We start from the raw sequence: 14,473 nt of genomic DNA, 5'->3' as shown, positions 1-14,473 counted from the left end.
TTTTCATGTGCTTCTTGGCCATCTGTATGTCTTCTTTGGAGAAATGTTTATTTAGGTCTTCTGCCCATTTTTGGATTGGGTTGTTTGTTTCTTTAATATTGAGCTGCATGAGCTCTTTATATATTTTGGAGATTAATCCTTTGTTGATTCGCTTGCAAATATTTTCTCCCATTCCAAGGGTTGTCTTTTCGTCTTGTTTATGGTTTCCTTTGCTGTGCAAAACCTTTTTTTTCTTTTTTTTTCGCTACGCGGGCCTCTCACTGTTGTGGCCTCTCCTGTTGCAGAGCACAGGCTCTGGATGCACAGGCTCAGCAGCCATGGCTCACGGGCCCAGTTGCTCCACAGCATGTGGTATCTTCCCGAACCGGGGCATGAACCTGTGTCCCCTGCATCGGCAGGCGGACTCACAACCACTGCGCCACCAGGGAAGCCCTGTGCAAAAGCTTTTAAGTTTCATTAGGTCCCATTTGTTTATTTTTGTTTTTATTTCCATTACTCTAGGAGGTGGATCAAAAAAGTTGTTGCTGTGATTTATGTCAAAGAGTGTTCTTTCCTATGTTTTCCTCTAAGAGTTTTATAGTGTTCAGTCTTACATTTAGGTCTCGAATCCACTTTGAGTTTATTTTTGTGTATGGTGTTAGGGAGTGTTCTAATTTCATTCTTTTACATGTAGCTGTCCAGTTTTCCCAGTGCCACTTATTGAAGAGACTGTCTTTTCTCCATTTTATATCCTTGCCTCCTTTGTCATAGATCGTTGACCATGGGTTCGTGGGTTTATCTCTGGGCTTTCTCTCTTGTTCAATTGATCTATGTTTCTGTTTTTGTGCCACTACCATTTTGTCTTGATTACTGTAGCTTTGTAGTATAGTCTGAAGTCAGGGAGTCTGATTCTTCCCGCTCCGTTATTTTCCCCTCAAGACTGCTTTGGCTCTTTGGGGTCTTTTGTGTCTCCATACAACTTTTAAGATTTTTTGTTCTAGTTCTGTAAAAAATGCCAGTGGTAATTTGATAGGGATTGCATTGAATCTATAGATTGCTTTGGGTAGTATAGTCATTTTCACAATATTGATTCTTCCAATCCAAGAACATGGTATATCTCTCCATCTGTTGGTATCATCTTTAATTTCTTTCATCAGTGTCTTATAGTTTTCTGCATACAGGTCTCTTGCCTCCCTAGGTAGGTATATTCCTAGGTATTTCATTCTTTTTGTTGCAATGGTAAATGGGATTGTTTCCTTAATTTCTCTTTCAGATTTTTCATCATTAGTGTTTAGGAATGGAAGAGATTTCTGTGCATTAATTTTGTATCCTACAACTTTACCAAATTCATTGATTAGCTCTAGGAGTTTTCTGGTGGCATTTATAGGATTCTGTATGTATAGTATCTTGTCATCTGCAAATAGTGACAGTTTTACTTCTTCTTTTCCAATTTGTATTCCTTTTATTTCTTTTTCTTCTCTGATTGCTGTGTCTAGGACTTCCAAAACTATGTTGAATAATAGTGGTGAGAGTGGACATCCTTGTCTTGTTCCTGACCTTAGAGGAAATGCTTTCAGTTTTTCACCATTGAGAATGATATTTGCTGTTGGTTTCTCGTATATGGCCTTTATTATGTTGAGATAGATTCCCTCTATGCCCACTTTCTGGAGAGTTTTTATCATAAATGGGTGTTGAATTTTGTCAAAAGCTTTTTTCTGCATCTATTGAGATGATCATATGGTTTTTCTTCTTCAATTTGTTAATATGGTGTATCACATTGATTGATTTGCGTATATTGAAGAATCCTTGCATCCCTGGGATAAATCCCACTTGATCATGGTGTATGATCCTTTTAATGTGTTGTTGGATTCTGTTTGCAAGTATTTTCTTGAGGATTTTTGCATCTATATTCATCAGTGATATTGGTCTGTAATTTTCTTTTTTTGTAGTATCTTTGTTTGGTTTTGATATCAGGGTGATGGTGGCCTCATAGAATGAGTTTGGGACTGTTCCTTCCTCTGCAATTTTTTGGAAGAGTTTGAGAAGGATGGGTGTTGGCTCTTCTCTAAATGTTTGGTAGAATTCACCTGTGAAGCCATCTGATCCTGGACTTTTGTCTGTTGGAAGGTTTTTAATCACAGTTTCAATTTCATTAGTTGTGATTGGTTTGTTCATATTTTCTATTTCTTCCTGGTTCAGTCTTGGAAGGTTATACCTTTCTAAGAATTTGTCCATTTCTTTCAGGTTGTCCATTTTATTGGCATAGAGTTGCTTGTAGTAGTCTCTTATGATGCTTTGTATTTCTGCGGTGTCTGTTGTAACTTCTCCTTTTTCATTTCTAATTTTATTGATTTGAGTCCTCTCCCTCTTTTTCTTGATGAGTCTGGCTAATGGTTTATCAATTTTGTTTTTTCCAAAGAACCAGCTTTTAGTTTTATTGATCTTTGCTATTGTTTTCTTTGTTTCTATTTCATTGATTTCTGCTCTGATCTTTATGATTTCTTTCCTTCTGCTAACTTTGTGTTTTGTTTGTTCTTTTTGCTCTAGTTCCTTTATGTGTAAGGTTAGATTGCTTACTTGAGATTTTTCTTGTTTCTTGATGTAGGCTTTCTATAGCTATAAACTTCCCTCTTAGAACTGCTTTTGCTGCATCCCATCGGTTTTGGATTGTTGTGTGTTCATTGTCATTTGTCTCTAGGTATTTTTTGATTTCCTCTTTGATTTCTTCAGTGATCTCTTGGTTATTTAGTAATGTATTGTTTAGCCTCCATGTGTTGGTGTTTTTTACTTTTTTTTCCCTATAATTCATTTCTAGTCTTATAGTGTTGTGGTCAGAAAAGATGCTTGATATGATTTCAATTTTCTTAAATTTCGTGAGGCTTGATTTGTGACCCAAGATGTGATCAATCCTGGAGAATGTTCTGTGCGCACTTGAGAAGAAATGTAATCTGCTGTTTTTGTATGGAATGTCCTATAAATATCAATTAAATCTATCTGGTCTATTGTGTCATTTAAAGCTTCTGTTTCCTTATTTGTTTTCATTTTGGATGATCTGTCCATTGGTGGAAGCGAGGTGTTAAAGTCCCCCACTATTACTGTCGATTTCCTCTTTTATAGCTGTTAGCAGTTACCTTATGTATTCTGGTGCTCCTATGTTGGGTGCATATATATTTATAATTGTTATATCTTCTTCTTGGATTGATCCCTTCATCATTATGTAGTGTCCTTCCTTGTCTCTTGTAACATTCTTTATTTTAAAGTCTATTTTATCTGTTAAGAATATTGCTACTCCAACTTTCTTTTTATTTCCATTTGCTTGGAATATCTTTTTCCATCCCCTCACTTTCAGTCTGTATGTGTCCCTAGATCTGAAGTGGGTCTCTTGTAGACAGCATACATATAGGTCTTGTTTTTGTATCCATTCAGCAAGGCTGTGTCTTTTGGTTGGAGCATTTAATCCATTCACGTTTAAGGTAATTATCGATATGTATGTTCCTATTCCCATTTTCTTAATTGTTTTGGGTTTGTTTTTGTAGGTCCTTTTCTTGTCTTGTCTTTCCCACTTAGAGAAGTTCCTTTTTCATTTGTGGTAGAGCTGGTTTGGTGGTGCTGAATTCTCTTAGCTTTTGCTTGTCTGTAAAGCTTTTGATTTCTCCATCGAATCTGAATGAGATCCTTGTGGTAGAGTAATCTTGGTTGTAGGTTCTTCCCTTTCATCACTTTAAGTATATCATGCCACCCCCTTCTCGCTTGTAGTTTCTGCTGAGAAATCAGCTGTTAACCTTATGGGAGTTCCCTTGTATGTTATTTGTTGGTTTTCCCTTGCTGCCTTTCAATACTTTTCCTTTGCCTAATTTTTGCCAATTTGATTACTATGTGTCTCAGCGTGTTTCTCCTTGGGTTTATCCTGTATGGGACTCTCTGTGCACCTGGACTTGGGTAGCTATTTCCTTTCCCATGTTAGGGAAGTTTTCGACTATAATCTCTTCAAATATTTTCTCGGGTCCTTTCACCCTCTCTTCTTCTTCTGGGATCCCTATAATGCGAATGTTCTTGCGTTTAATGTTGTCACAGAGGTCTGTTAGGCTGTCTTCATTTCTTTTCATTCTTTTTTCTTTATTCTGTTCCTCAGCAGTGAATTCCACCATTCTGTCTTCCAGGTCACTTATCTGTTCTTCTGCTTCAGTTATTCTGCTATTCATTCCTTCTAGTGTAGTTTTCATTTCAGTTATTGTATTATTCGTCTCTGTTTGTTTGTTCTTTAATTCTTCTAGGTCTTTGTTAAACATTTCTTGCATTTTCTCAATCTTTGCCTCCATTCTTTTTCAGAGGTCCTGCATCATCTTCACTATCATTATTCTGAATTCTTCTTGTGGAAGGTTGCCTATCTCCACTTCATTTAGTTGTTTTTCTGCGGTTTTATCTTGTTCCTTCATCTGGTACATAGCCCTCTGCTTTTCATCTTCTCTATCGTTCTGTGAATGTGATTTTTGTTCCACAGGCTACAGGATTGTAGTTCTTCTTGCTTCTGCTGTCTGCCCTCTGGTGGTTGAGGCTATCTCCATTTCTTTTTTTTAATTGTGGTAAGATCAGATACCATGAGAGCTACCCTCTTAACACATTTTTAAATGTACAGCACAGTGTTGTTAGCTATAAGCACAATGTTGTAAAGAAGAGTTCTATAACTTATTCCTCTTGCATAACTGAAACTTTATATCCACTGAACAGCAGATCCCCATTTCCTCCTCCCCCCAGCCCTTGGTAGCCACCATTCTATTTACTGCTTCTACGAGTGTGACTATTTTAGTTGCCTCATATAAGTGGAATCCTGCAGTATTTGCCCTTCTGTTAACTCATTTCATTTGGCATAATGTTCTCAAGGTCCTAGATGAAAATAATTTCTTAGAATCAAATCTGTTTTCTCAATAGCAAAGGGAAGAACTCACAAAAAGACGAGAGAAGCTTTCAAAAAGAAGGGAAAAGATAGTCAAGGAAAATGGAGAGGGAGATAAAAATGTGGTTACCATCAATGAGGAGATGGAGTCATTAACTGCTAATATAGATTATATCAATGACAGTATTTCTGATTGTCAAGCCAACATCATGCAGATGGAAGAAGCAAAGGTTTGTAACTAAAAAGGTGTTTAATGACTTAATAAGAAGTATTTTTGTATTTTTTGTCATTAAAAACACTTTGAATTTTTATATGAAGGTATTTTCTGTCTATGGTTTAATGTGATTCTTAGGTTTTGCATGTATACCACTCCCTGCCTGCTTTCCATTTCTGTGCCTATTTTGTGATATTATTATTGTTTACACAAGGCATATATAATGTATTAATCAACCTTGAGTTCTTAACTGCTCAAATGTCTTGTCTTTTAAACTAGACCATATGTTTCTTGGAGTAGGGATCATATTTTATACTTTTCTGTGGAGTCACATTAGCTAATCCAATGATATCAAATAAATGCATGAAACAATGGCTTTGTCTTCTGTTAAATACATTCAGGTCAAGGTAATGATACATCATATGTTGGTTTGATGTAGGAAGAAGGAGAAACGTTGGATGTCACTGCAGTCATTAATGCTTGTACACTTACAGAAGCCAGATACCTGCTAGATCACTTCCTGTCAATGGGCATCAATAAGGTAAGTTCTAACTACACTATTATTGAAAACCTAAGCTTTGGTTAATTCATTGCAATTTTGCTTATCTTTCTCTATTGACCCTTTCCTTTGTAATAAGGAGGAAGATTCTTTTCCTTAGAGTTAAGAAAACTCAGCAGTATTTACATCAATTCCATTAGCTTCTCATCTTTGTGCTTGTGTATTAGAACAGGTAAACAACTTAAAGAATAATTTCTTTTTCACTTTAACAAAGGAAAAGTTAAAAGAAAAATCTCTTAGGGTGCTCAAAAAAAATCAGAAAGGAAAAAATACAGTTGCACTCTCCTTGTCTTCAGAAACTTCTGCCTAAATATTAAAGGTGATAATTTCTGACTCACCTTTTTTCCCACGTTGAGACTGTGCTAGACCTTTAATGGTTTGTTCTCTCACTTAATCCTCACAACGTGGAAGGAAGTAAGAATCATTCATATCATTTGAATATTTGGAAACTGAGAATCGGGAAGATAAGGTAACTTGCTTAGGGTCAACGAGCTTGCAAGTGCAGAAGCTGGGATGAATCGAGATCTATTTAATGTCAAAGTCCATACATCATATGCATTTGCTATTTGATACAGATCTTTGTGTGGTAGATTCTGTTTTGTATGATCTAAGATAAATTTTTTTCGGGGGGGTTGTTGTTATAGGGTCTTCAGGCTGCCCAGAAAGAGGCTCAAATTAAAGTACTTGAAGGTCGGCTTAAACAAACTGAAATAACCAGTGCTACACAAAACCAGCTCTTATTTCATATGTTGAAAGAGAAAGCAGAATTAAATCCTGAGCTAGATGCTTTACTAGGTCATGCTTTACAAGGTAATTTGGATTAAATTTTAGTTAAATAAATTGCATGGTAACTTTGCTCTTTGAGTATGCTATACTCTACCTTTTTTCCCTATAGCTTGACTGAATAGATGCTATATTTACTTATGCTTTTGATAATTATTCCTGCTTTAATTTGCATGTATAAATTTTGGGGGATGTAATTATTGTCATTGCAAGAAATGATTAGCAACTTAAAAAGGCTTCCTTAGCATTATTAAGTAATTAGTTTTTATGAATAAATAAGATCAACCATGCTTCTGAATTGGTTGTTTAAATTATTTAAAGTGTTAACCAAGTTTCATTACTTTACATATCTAACTGCCTTAAAAAATAAATTTATAAGTGTTTGCTATGGCATCTATTCTACATATCTTATAAATGATACATAATCTTGTTTTATATGAGAGTTCTTAACATTGGATTTGTTTTGATTGGAGTATTGCTTTTTGTTTCCTTTTTGCTGTTATTTACACAGATCTAGATAGCATACCATTAGGTAAGTATGTTTAGCTTTCTGTGTACCCTACAGCTGCATGAATTACTAATTGTTCATGTACACTAATTGTGGTACATCTTATTTAAAAATTTTTATTGGCAGCGAGCTGGTTTTTGCATGATCTTTTATGAAATGTATCTGTGACCACAAACATACTAAGTCTTTTGTCTTTCTTACACATTTCCTGATTTTTAAGTTCTTAGATGTTTAAAGAAGTATGTTTATTTTTCTATTTTATTATTTGAACTCCAGATTTGGTTCCAGTTTCATAAGCCCCTCTTTCTTGTAGTAAAAAATGGAACATATATTCCTTTTTAATTTTTAAATCTATCTGTTAACTTGAATCTGTTGTTTTACCCTCATAAATAACTTTCTGTGTTATTTATCTTTTATATATATTTGTTTTTGGTTTATATTTGCTAGATTCTCAGTTGTTCTTAAGTTTTATAAAATTAAGCCACGTATATTTTAATATTGTAACTTGAATAAAACTATCCAAAGGATTTTAATGAACAGATTAAAACATTATTTATAATTATAATATTTTCAAGTTAGAGCTTTAGATATCACTGAGTATTGAGATTTTTGACATTTTCCCTTGCCAGTACAACATTCATGTGAACTACACCCACTCATGAGTAGTATCTATACTCCTCCTAGTGGTTATATACATGAAGGATCAGAAGCATCAGTGTAATTTTATTACTTGCAATTTTCGTGAATGATTATTTTGGACCAGTTTTTATTTCAAATTATTTCAAAATCTGATCTTAACTTTTTTCTAATCACGCAGCTGTCAAAATTTTCTAATACTTGATGGAGAGGGATGTAACTGGAAGATTAAATGTAATTTCCTCTCTGGGTTATTAAAATAAACATAACCTATGAATCTGAATTTATTTTAAACGATGCAAATAAAATACATGAACTATTTGGTTCTTTTTTTTTTTTCCGGTACGCGGGCCTCTCACTGTTGTGGCCTTTCCCGTTGTGGAGCACAGGCTCCGGACGCGCAGGCTCAGCGGTCATGGCTCACGGGCCTAGCCTGTTTGCGGCATGTGGGATCTTCCCAGACCGGGGCACAAACCCGTGTCCCCTGCATTGGCAGGCGGACTCTCAACCACTGAGCCACCAGGGAAGCCCTGTTTGATTTTTTTAGACGTTTACCCTGTGTGTTAAATCTCAAAATAGTATTTCCTTGAGATCAATTCCATAATACAGATATGGACAGGCTACAACTTTTATCCTGCTCAAGCTATAACAAAGACAGGTAGAAAAAGGATTGGTTATATTAAGGAACCATGTTAGGCTGCCCAAATTTCTGAATTATAACCAGAATTTTTGCCATTCCATGTGTTATTAAGCATGTTTCTTTTCCTCTTCCTCTTCCTCCTCCTTCCTCTTATCCTTCTCCCCCTCCTCCTCCTCTGACTTTTCTTTGTTCTTCTTCATCTTAGTGGCTCAATTTATAGTAATAAGTAAATTCTTATTTAAGTCCATTATCTCTTTTAACTTGGAAGAAAAATGCAATGCCCTCTTTGATGTCCTTTTGTGCAGAAAATATTAAACTGCTATTTGATGTGCATTGTTACTTTTTCACAGCTTTCAAGCAACTTTTAATTATCTTTAGCTTAAAGCAGGGTCAAAAACAGAGAGGGGAAACACATTCAGCTGATATAACCTGTGACTCATGGCATAAATTTTCCCTAAGGCCATAATCTAGACCAGAGGTGCTTAGAAGAAAAGCACGGAAGGAGAAAAACATGGAAATTAAATACACAGAAACTAGATGGTCATATTCATTGCTTTAAAAAATATTTATTTAGTTTCAATTTATCTCAACTTTGGGCTGGGTGCTGGGATTCAAAGATAAATAAGACACAGAATCTTGCCCTCATGGACTTGATACCTTGCTGAGGGTGACAGACCATGAACAGATTATGATACATTGCAGACAGGGCAGAGATTGAGATATGTACAAGGAATTATGGGAACACAGAATGGGGCTACCCAACAAGAATGGAGGAGTTGATGGAGGCCTTCTGGAGGGGGTGAAATTTGAGCTGAAACATAAATGAAGAAAAAGATTTAGCCAGGCAAGAGACAAGGTGGAAAGGGGCTGGGCAGAAGAGTCACTCTGAGCAGGGAGTAAGTTAAAAGTTGGACATTTAGCCAAAATATTGTATGAATGAGGACTTCAAGCAGGTTGGTGCTCTGGAGCAACAAGTATGTGGTGTAGGATGATGAATATAAGGCTAGAGGGGGAGTAAGGGCCAGTACTCCATGCTAATAGGCTTGTATTGTTGTAGCCTTTGAAGAACATCTTTATTTTCCCCTTCTTTTTTCCCTACCTATGTTGGTGTTCCTAAGATCTTCTCCTATGTTTGGGGATTTGCTAGAAGACTCAGGGGGCTCAGTATATAGTTGTATTCATGGCAAAGATTCATGAGAGCAATGTAGGAAGGATACACAACAAAATTGTAAAGGAAAAAGACTCAGATGGAGTCAGGAGGAATCCATGTCCAGGCTGCCTTATGCTCTCTCCCTCCCAGGAAACATCACACAGAATGCACTTTTCCCCCGGAATGAAAATGCAACAACATGTGTGCATAGTGTACACCCAAGGAAGTCCATTAGACACTCAGCACCTGAGGTTTTTACTGGGAACTAGTCACATAGGCACGCTTTGTCTAGTATATACGAGAATTTTAGACTCCAGAAGGAAAGCAGGAGTTCTCAGCATAAGCCATATTGTTTGCACAAATGTTCTAGGTATAATGAACTTCCCTCACTAGTTAACTGATGACTAGGGATACTCTGAGAGCCAAGTTTCAGATGACAGACAAAATCCAACCTTGCAAGGAGGCCTTTCTAAGGATAGTAGTCTCTGGGCTGCTATATTAACTCTTTTCCATACACTACATATATATATATATATATATGTATATATACATATATATATATATATACACAGACACACACACATATGCATACATATATACATATCTGTATACCTATGTAAACTTTAAAAAAGACTTTAATAGTAACTGTTTGGTTAACTTCTAGTGATGTGAGATTATGCAGCTGTGTACCGATATGTATGAACTTTAAAGCATTTTGCAGTTTTAAGTCTCTGCTTTTAGCTTTAATGCTCAGTGATGAGAAGAGAAGCTGGTGTTGGGCTGGAATTATGTTCTTAGAGTTGAGAGTAGAGCAGTGAGGTGATGGCATGTCCTGCTGCCCAGATGGCTGTAGTGCTACAGACAAAGCTCAGTCCTGAAGAGGTGTCTATTTTGGTGAATGTCTGGGTGGAGGGTTGTATCCTCTGGCTGGGTTGGTTATGTCAAACTGTAATTATCTCTAAATAAGGCATATATGCATATGCAAGAGCTAAGTAGCTTTTACTGAGCACTCATATGATGTTTAATATACTAACTTGTTTCATCACTCCCTACAAGAAAATTACTAGTCAATCTTAGCCTGCTTTTATACATGGAAAAATAAAGACTAGATTTGTCATTTCTTTACATTTTCTATGTTATTGACTAATTCAGTCACCTTAGCACTCAATTATCCTTTCTTTGAAGCACATCCTCCAGCCTGCAAGCGTGGGCTTTGAGATACACATTGCCTTCAAGACCACCATTTTGCTCATTTCGGAAAGTAAACTCCCTTTGTGTGGGTCCTAGATGGGCTCCATTTTAGATAATGCTATCAAGTATTACTGAATTTCTATCGGTGTCTGCTAAACAGTGAGGAAGAATGGGAGCATCTGAGAAAGGAATTAGTTGACTTATGAGCATAATCCACCTGTATGATATAAATGTAAAAGTTAAAGGGGGATGAATACTGTATATTTTTCACTGACATATATATAATTATTTTTAAATATTCTATTTATTTATTTTCCTTAATTTTTTGCCTGCATCGGGTCTTAGTTGCGGCACACAGGATCTTATTGAGGCACAAGTGATCTTTTCATTACAGTGCACGGTCTGCTCAGGCTTCTCTCTAGTTGCGGTGCCTGGGCTTTTCTAGTTGTGGTGTGTGGGTTTTTTCTCTCTAGTTGTGGCACACGGACTCTAGGGCACGTGGGCTCTGTAGTTGTGGTGCATGGGTTCCAGAGCACATGAGCTCTATAGTTTGCGGCAGGCGGGCTCTCTTGTTGAGGCGTGCGAGCTTGGTAGTTGTGGCGCAAGGGCTTAGTTGCCCTGCGGCATGTGGGATCTTAGTTGCCTGACCAGGGATCGAACCCACATCCCCTGCACTGGAAGTGGATTTTTTACCACTGGACCACGAGCGAAGTCCCCAACGTATATATTGTTGATAGTATTGCCTTTAGTTTTGTGGAATGGCTTTATAATAAAATGTATAAGTTTTGAAAACTTGCACCTGTGTTAGGGGCTCACTGACATTTTAAATAATTTACTTTCAGTGGCTGTTTTATTTACTGACTTCCTACTAGTTTTATATGTTTGCTTTTTCCTCTCTTTTTATTAGTGTGCTACAGTTGTTCTGAAATAGCAGTGGTTTGTTTGTATTTATCTACAAAACTGTTGCATGGAAACCCGTAGTTTTAGTCCTTTATGTACATGTGAATGAGCTGCATGCTGGTATGTAACTCCTGAATACCTTGACACACACACATGCTCTCTCTCTACTTGAAAACAAAAATAAAAATAAAGGAAAATATATAAGTTGGAATACTGATAAAGTACAACTATGTTTATACCTATGTAGTTTTTGAAGTTGGCTCAGTACATTAAAGGGAGCGCATGCAGCATTTACTTTAATCTTGTGTTTTACTCAGTGGTTTTTCATACATGGGATAAATGGATGGTGTGGGATAAATACATACTCTGAAAACTATATAAATAATTCTACATACTCTGATAAATACATGATCTCATTTCCATCCTGTGAATGCTGTTCTGTTTTATCATTCAACTCATAGCTTTCCTATTTTGAACATATTTTTCTCATCCTAGGGCATATAATCAAAGGAGTTTCTTAGAAATATTTTTTTACATTTCTAATTTGATTCAGTTACTAAAACCAAAGTGCCCATATTGAGAGAACTTGGGCTGTTGCTTATTATAGCATAGGGATTACAGTCATCATTCAAATTGTGACATGTGGATAATACTTACATTTTGGACATTTTTTTAGAAAATGTAGAGGACAGCACTGATGAGGATGTACCTTTAAACAGCCCAGGATCAGAAGGAAGGTAAGAGAGGCTTTAGAAACTTAATAGATTTGACTTATTTCTGTAATATTTTTAATAATTTTGTCCTGTGCATCAAAGAATTACCATAAAACAAATAATTTTGGATTTTATGGCTAAGGGAAGAGAACTAGAAACAGTAATATGGAAGCCCAACTAAGTAATGTTTAACCATCAAAAACTTTAAAATAAAAATACTGGGATATTTAAGGAAGGAAAATGGACTATTTTAATTAGTTTATTTTGATTTTAAATATTGTCTTTCTGTGTTTTCTGTAGGCATATAAATTTTTTTCCATACTTGTACTCATTAGAGGACATACAGTTTTCTATAAGTTCCCTTTTAATCATGTGGTTAATTACTTATTTGCACATAGCTCACTCTCTTCAGACCTTATGAAGCTTTGTGGTGAAGTGAAACCTAAAAACAAGGTAAGGAGAATTGAAAATACCAGGTAAACATTTTTTCTGCTGTTCTTTATTGTCACTATTAATCACATAGGCCTCAGGTTTGACTCTTAATAGGTCAGCAAGTAGGCATGCTTTTACCAAAGATTTCATGTGTAAGAAATTTAGTTCTTTATCATATTCCCCCTTGAAAAAAATTTATATTGAAAAATTGCTCCTTTGTGAAACTTGTGATTTACTGTATTCTTGTACTTTTTCTACTAGATAAGATATGATTATGGAAAACAATCCTTAAAAATAATTTAGATTGACAGGAGATTTTTGAAATTTTAACATTCTAGTATGTCCTCAAGTATTCCTTATTTATTTTGTTTAACTGTGTCTTGAGGTGGTTTGAATAGGCCAACTCTTAATCATCATTTTGTATTGAAAATTGATGCTATAATGTATATTTGTGAAGCTTAAAAAAATAAAGGATACATACTGTTAAATGTGTAAGAAACACATGGTCTATTTCAGATTGAGTGTTGGTAACATTGGTACTAGATGAATTAACTAACTATCTTAAGATGTTTGAAAACAAAGAATTCTTGTAGTGCTTAGTAAATATTTGTTGAATGAATGGATGAAATCAGGACTCAAAATAGTACTGTGCTAATGGACAGGATGGATTTAAGGCCCACAGTGGTTAGCCAGGTAATATAAATGAGTAATTTGGCTGAATATAAGGTAATTAATAGGGATTATTATGATTACCTGAAGTGGACATGCTGCATCTAAAGCAAATAGCCACCACTCAACTACTGCTTATTTTTGCCATGATGGAATATGGGCCTAAGGCTACCAGATCCTCAACTTTTTAAAGAGAAGCTTTAAATATGGATTTTAATGGAGAATTTCCTTATCTTTAAAATACTGGGCTAGCCAACTGAAAAACATCTCCAGTCTTTATGTATGGTCCTTGAGGTACTGGCTTGGTGACATGTGGTTTGTGTCTTATTATTCTAAGTGACTAAGTAGAAGTTACCCAAACTCAAAGAAAGCATTTGAGTATAGTTTGGATCCAGTCTTAAGTGGAGGAGAGAATCTCCTAAGGTAACTTGGTCTTTCAGGCCTTGTGAAAGCCAGAGAGAAATGTGAAGTGGTAGCCTAAAGGTCATCTCCTAATAAAACCCACCGTGGTTTGGAATTCCCAAGAAAATGACTCAATTTGCAGTAGGGAGAACTGACAGGGTAAAAGGTTGACCTGCAGGGCTTTCTGTTTCCAAAAGTTTTCAGGTATTATCTACCACTCCTTTTGAACTGCAAAGATGCCTAAAAGGTTCACATATTATTTATTTTTCACTCATTGAAAAAGTGAAGTTGAGTATATATTTTAAATAGATATTTACCAGCACTATGTTAAATGCAGGGGATACAAAGTTGAATAAAACAGGTTGTCTGCCCTTTAGAGGTTTCTAATCTGGTAAACACCTTGATTATCTGTTAATACATTAGCGATAGCAGCCAACTCTAAGCGTTAACAACAAAGTAGTCCCATTGGTTTTTCAGGAGTATGGAAGGGAATGCTTATGGTAAATTTAGATTCTAGGAAAATAACCTTCACCTGCCTCACCATGCTGACAAAAGCTGGTATGGACTGGTGGTAGATATCCAGCAGGCAGATTAAACACCCAGTTAAAGCGTCAGGGGGCAGGGTCATAAAAAAGGAGAAACAGATGTAAAAATTGATAGTAAAATGAAATTAAAATTTATATTAAATCATCTAATTTATAATAAATCATCTAAGCCTGGGAAACATCAGAATTTAGTTGAATGTCCCTGCAACTATCTTTTGGTTTAATTTCTTTCGTCTTTCTTTCTTTCTTTTTTTTTTT

The 14,473-nt window shown here is 35.8% G+C and overlaps 1 protein-coding gene across 13 annotated transcripts in view; it reads left to right on the top strand.

Annotated features, from left to right (window-relative positions):
- The window catches only part of KIF21A (kinesin family member 21A), a 157,451-nt gene that overhangs the window by 116,897 nt on the left and 26,081 nt on the right, over positions 1-14,473 (top strand). For 10 of the 13 annotated variants that reach the window (XM_067696175.1, XM_067696174.1, XM_067696173.1 and 7 more), the window contains 6 exons: positions 4,909-5,103; positions 5,527-5,628; positions 6,291-6,456; positions 6,941-6,961; positions 12,131-12,191; positions 12,566-12,620. In XM_067696175.1, the coding sequence (XP_067552276.1) occupies positions 4,909-5,103; positions 5,527-5,628; positions 6,291-6,456; positions 6,941-6,961; positions 12,131-12,191; positions 12,566-12,620 (600 nt within the window). The remainder of the gene's footprint in view (positions 1-4,908; positions 5,104-5,526; positions 5,629-6,290; positions 6,457-6,940; positions 6,962-12,130; positions 12,192-12,565; positions 12,621-14,473) is intronic. The other 3 variants (XM_067696172.1, XM_067696171.1, XM_067696167.1) reach the window with 1 other exon arrangement.

Source organism: Pseudorca crassidens, chromosome 11 (assembly GCF_039906515.1).
Source record: "Pseudorca crassidens isolate mPseCra1 chromosome 11, mPseCra1.hap1, whole genome shotgun sequence".
Taxonomy (NCBI): Eukaryota; Metazoa; Chordata; class Mammalia; order Artiodactyla; family Delphinidae; genus Pseudorca; species Pseudorca crassidens.
This window is presented reverse-complemented; position numbering and strand designations above follow the sequence as displayed.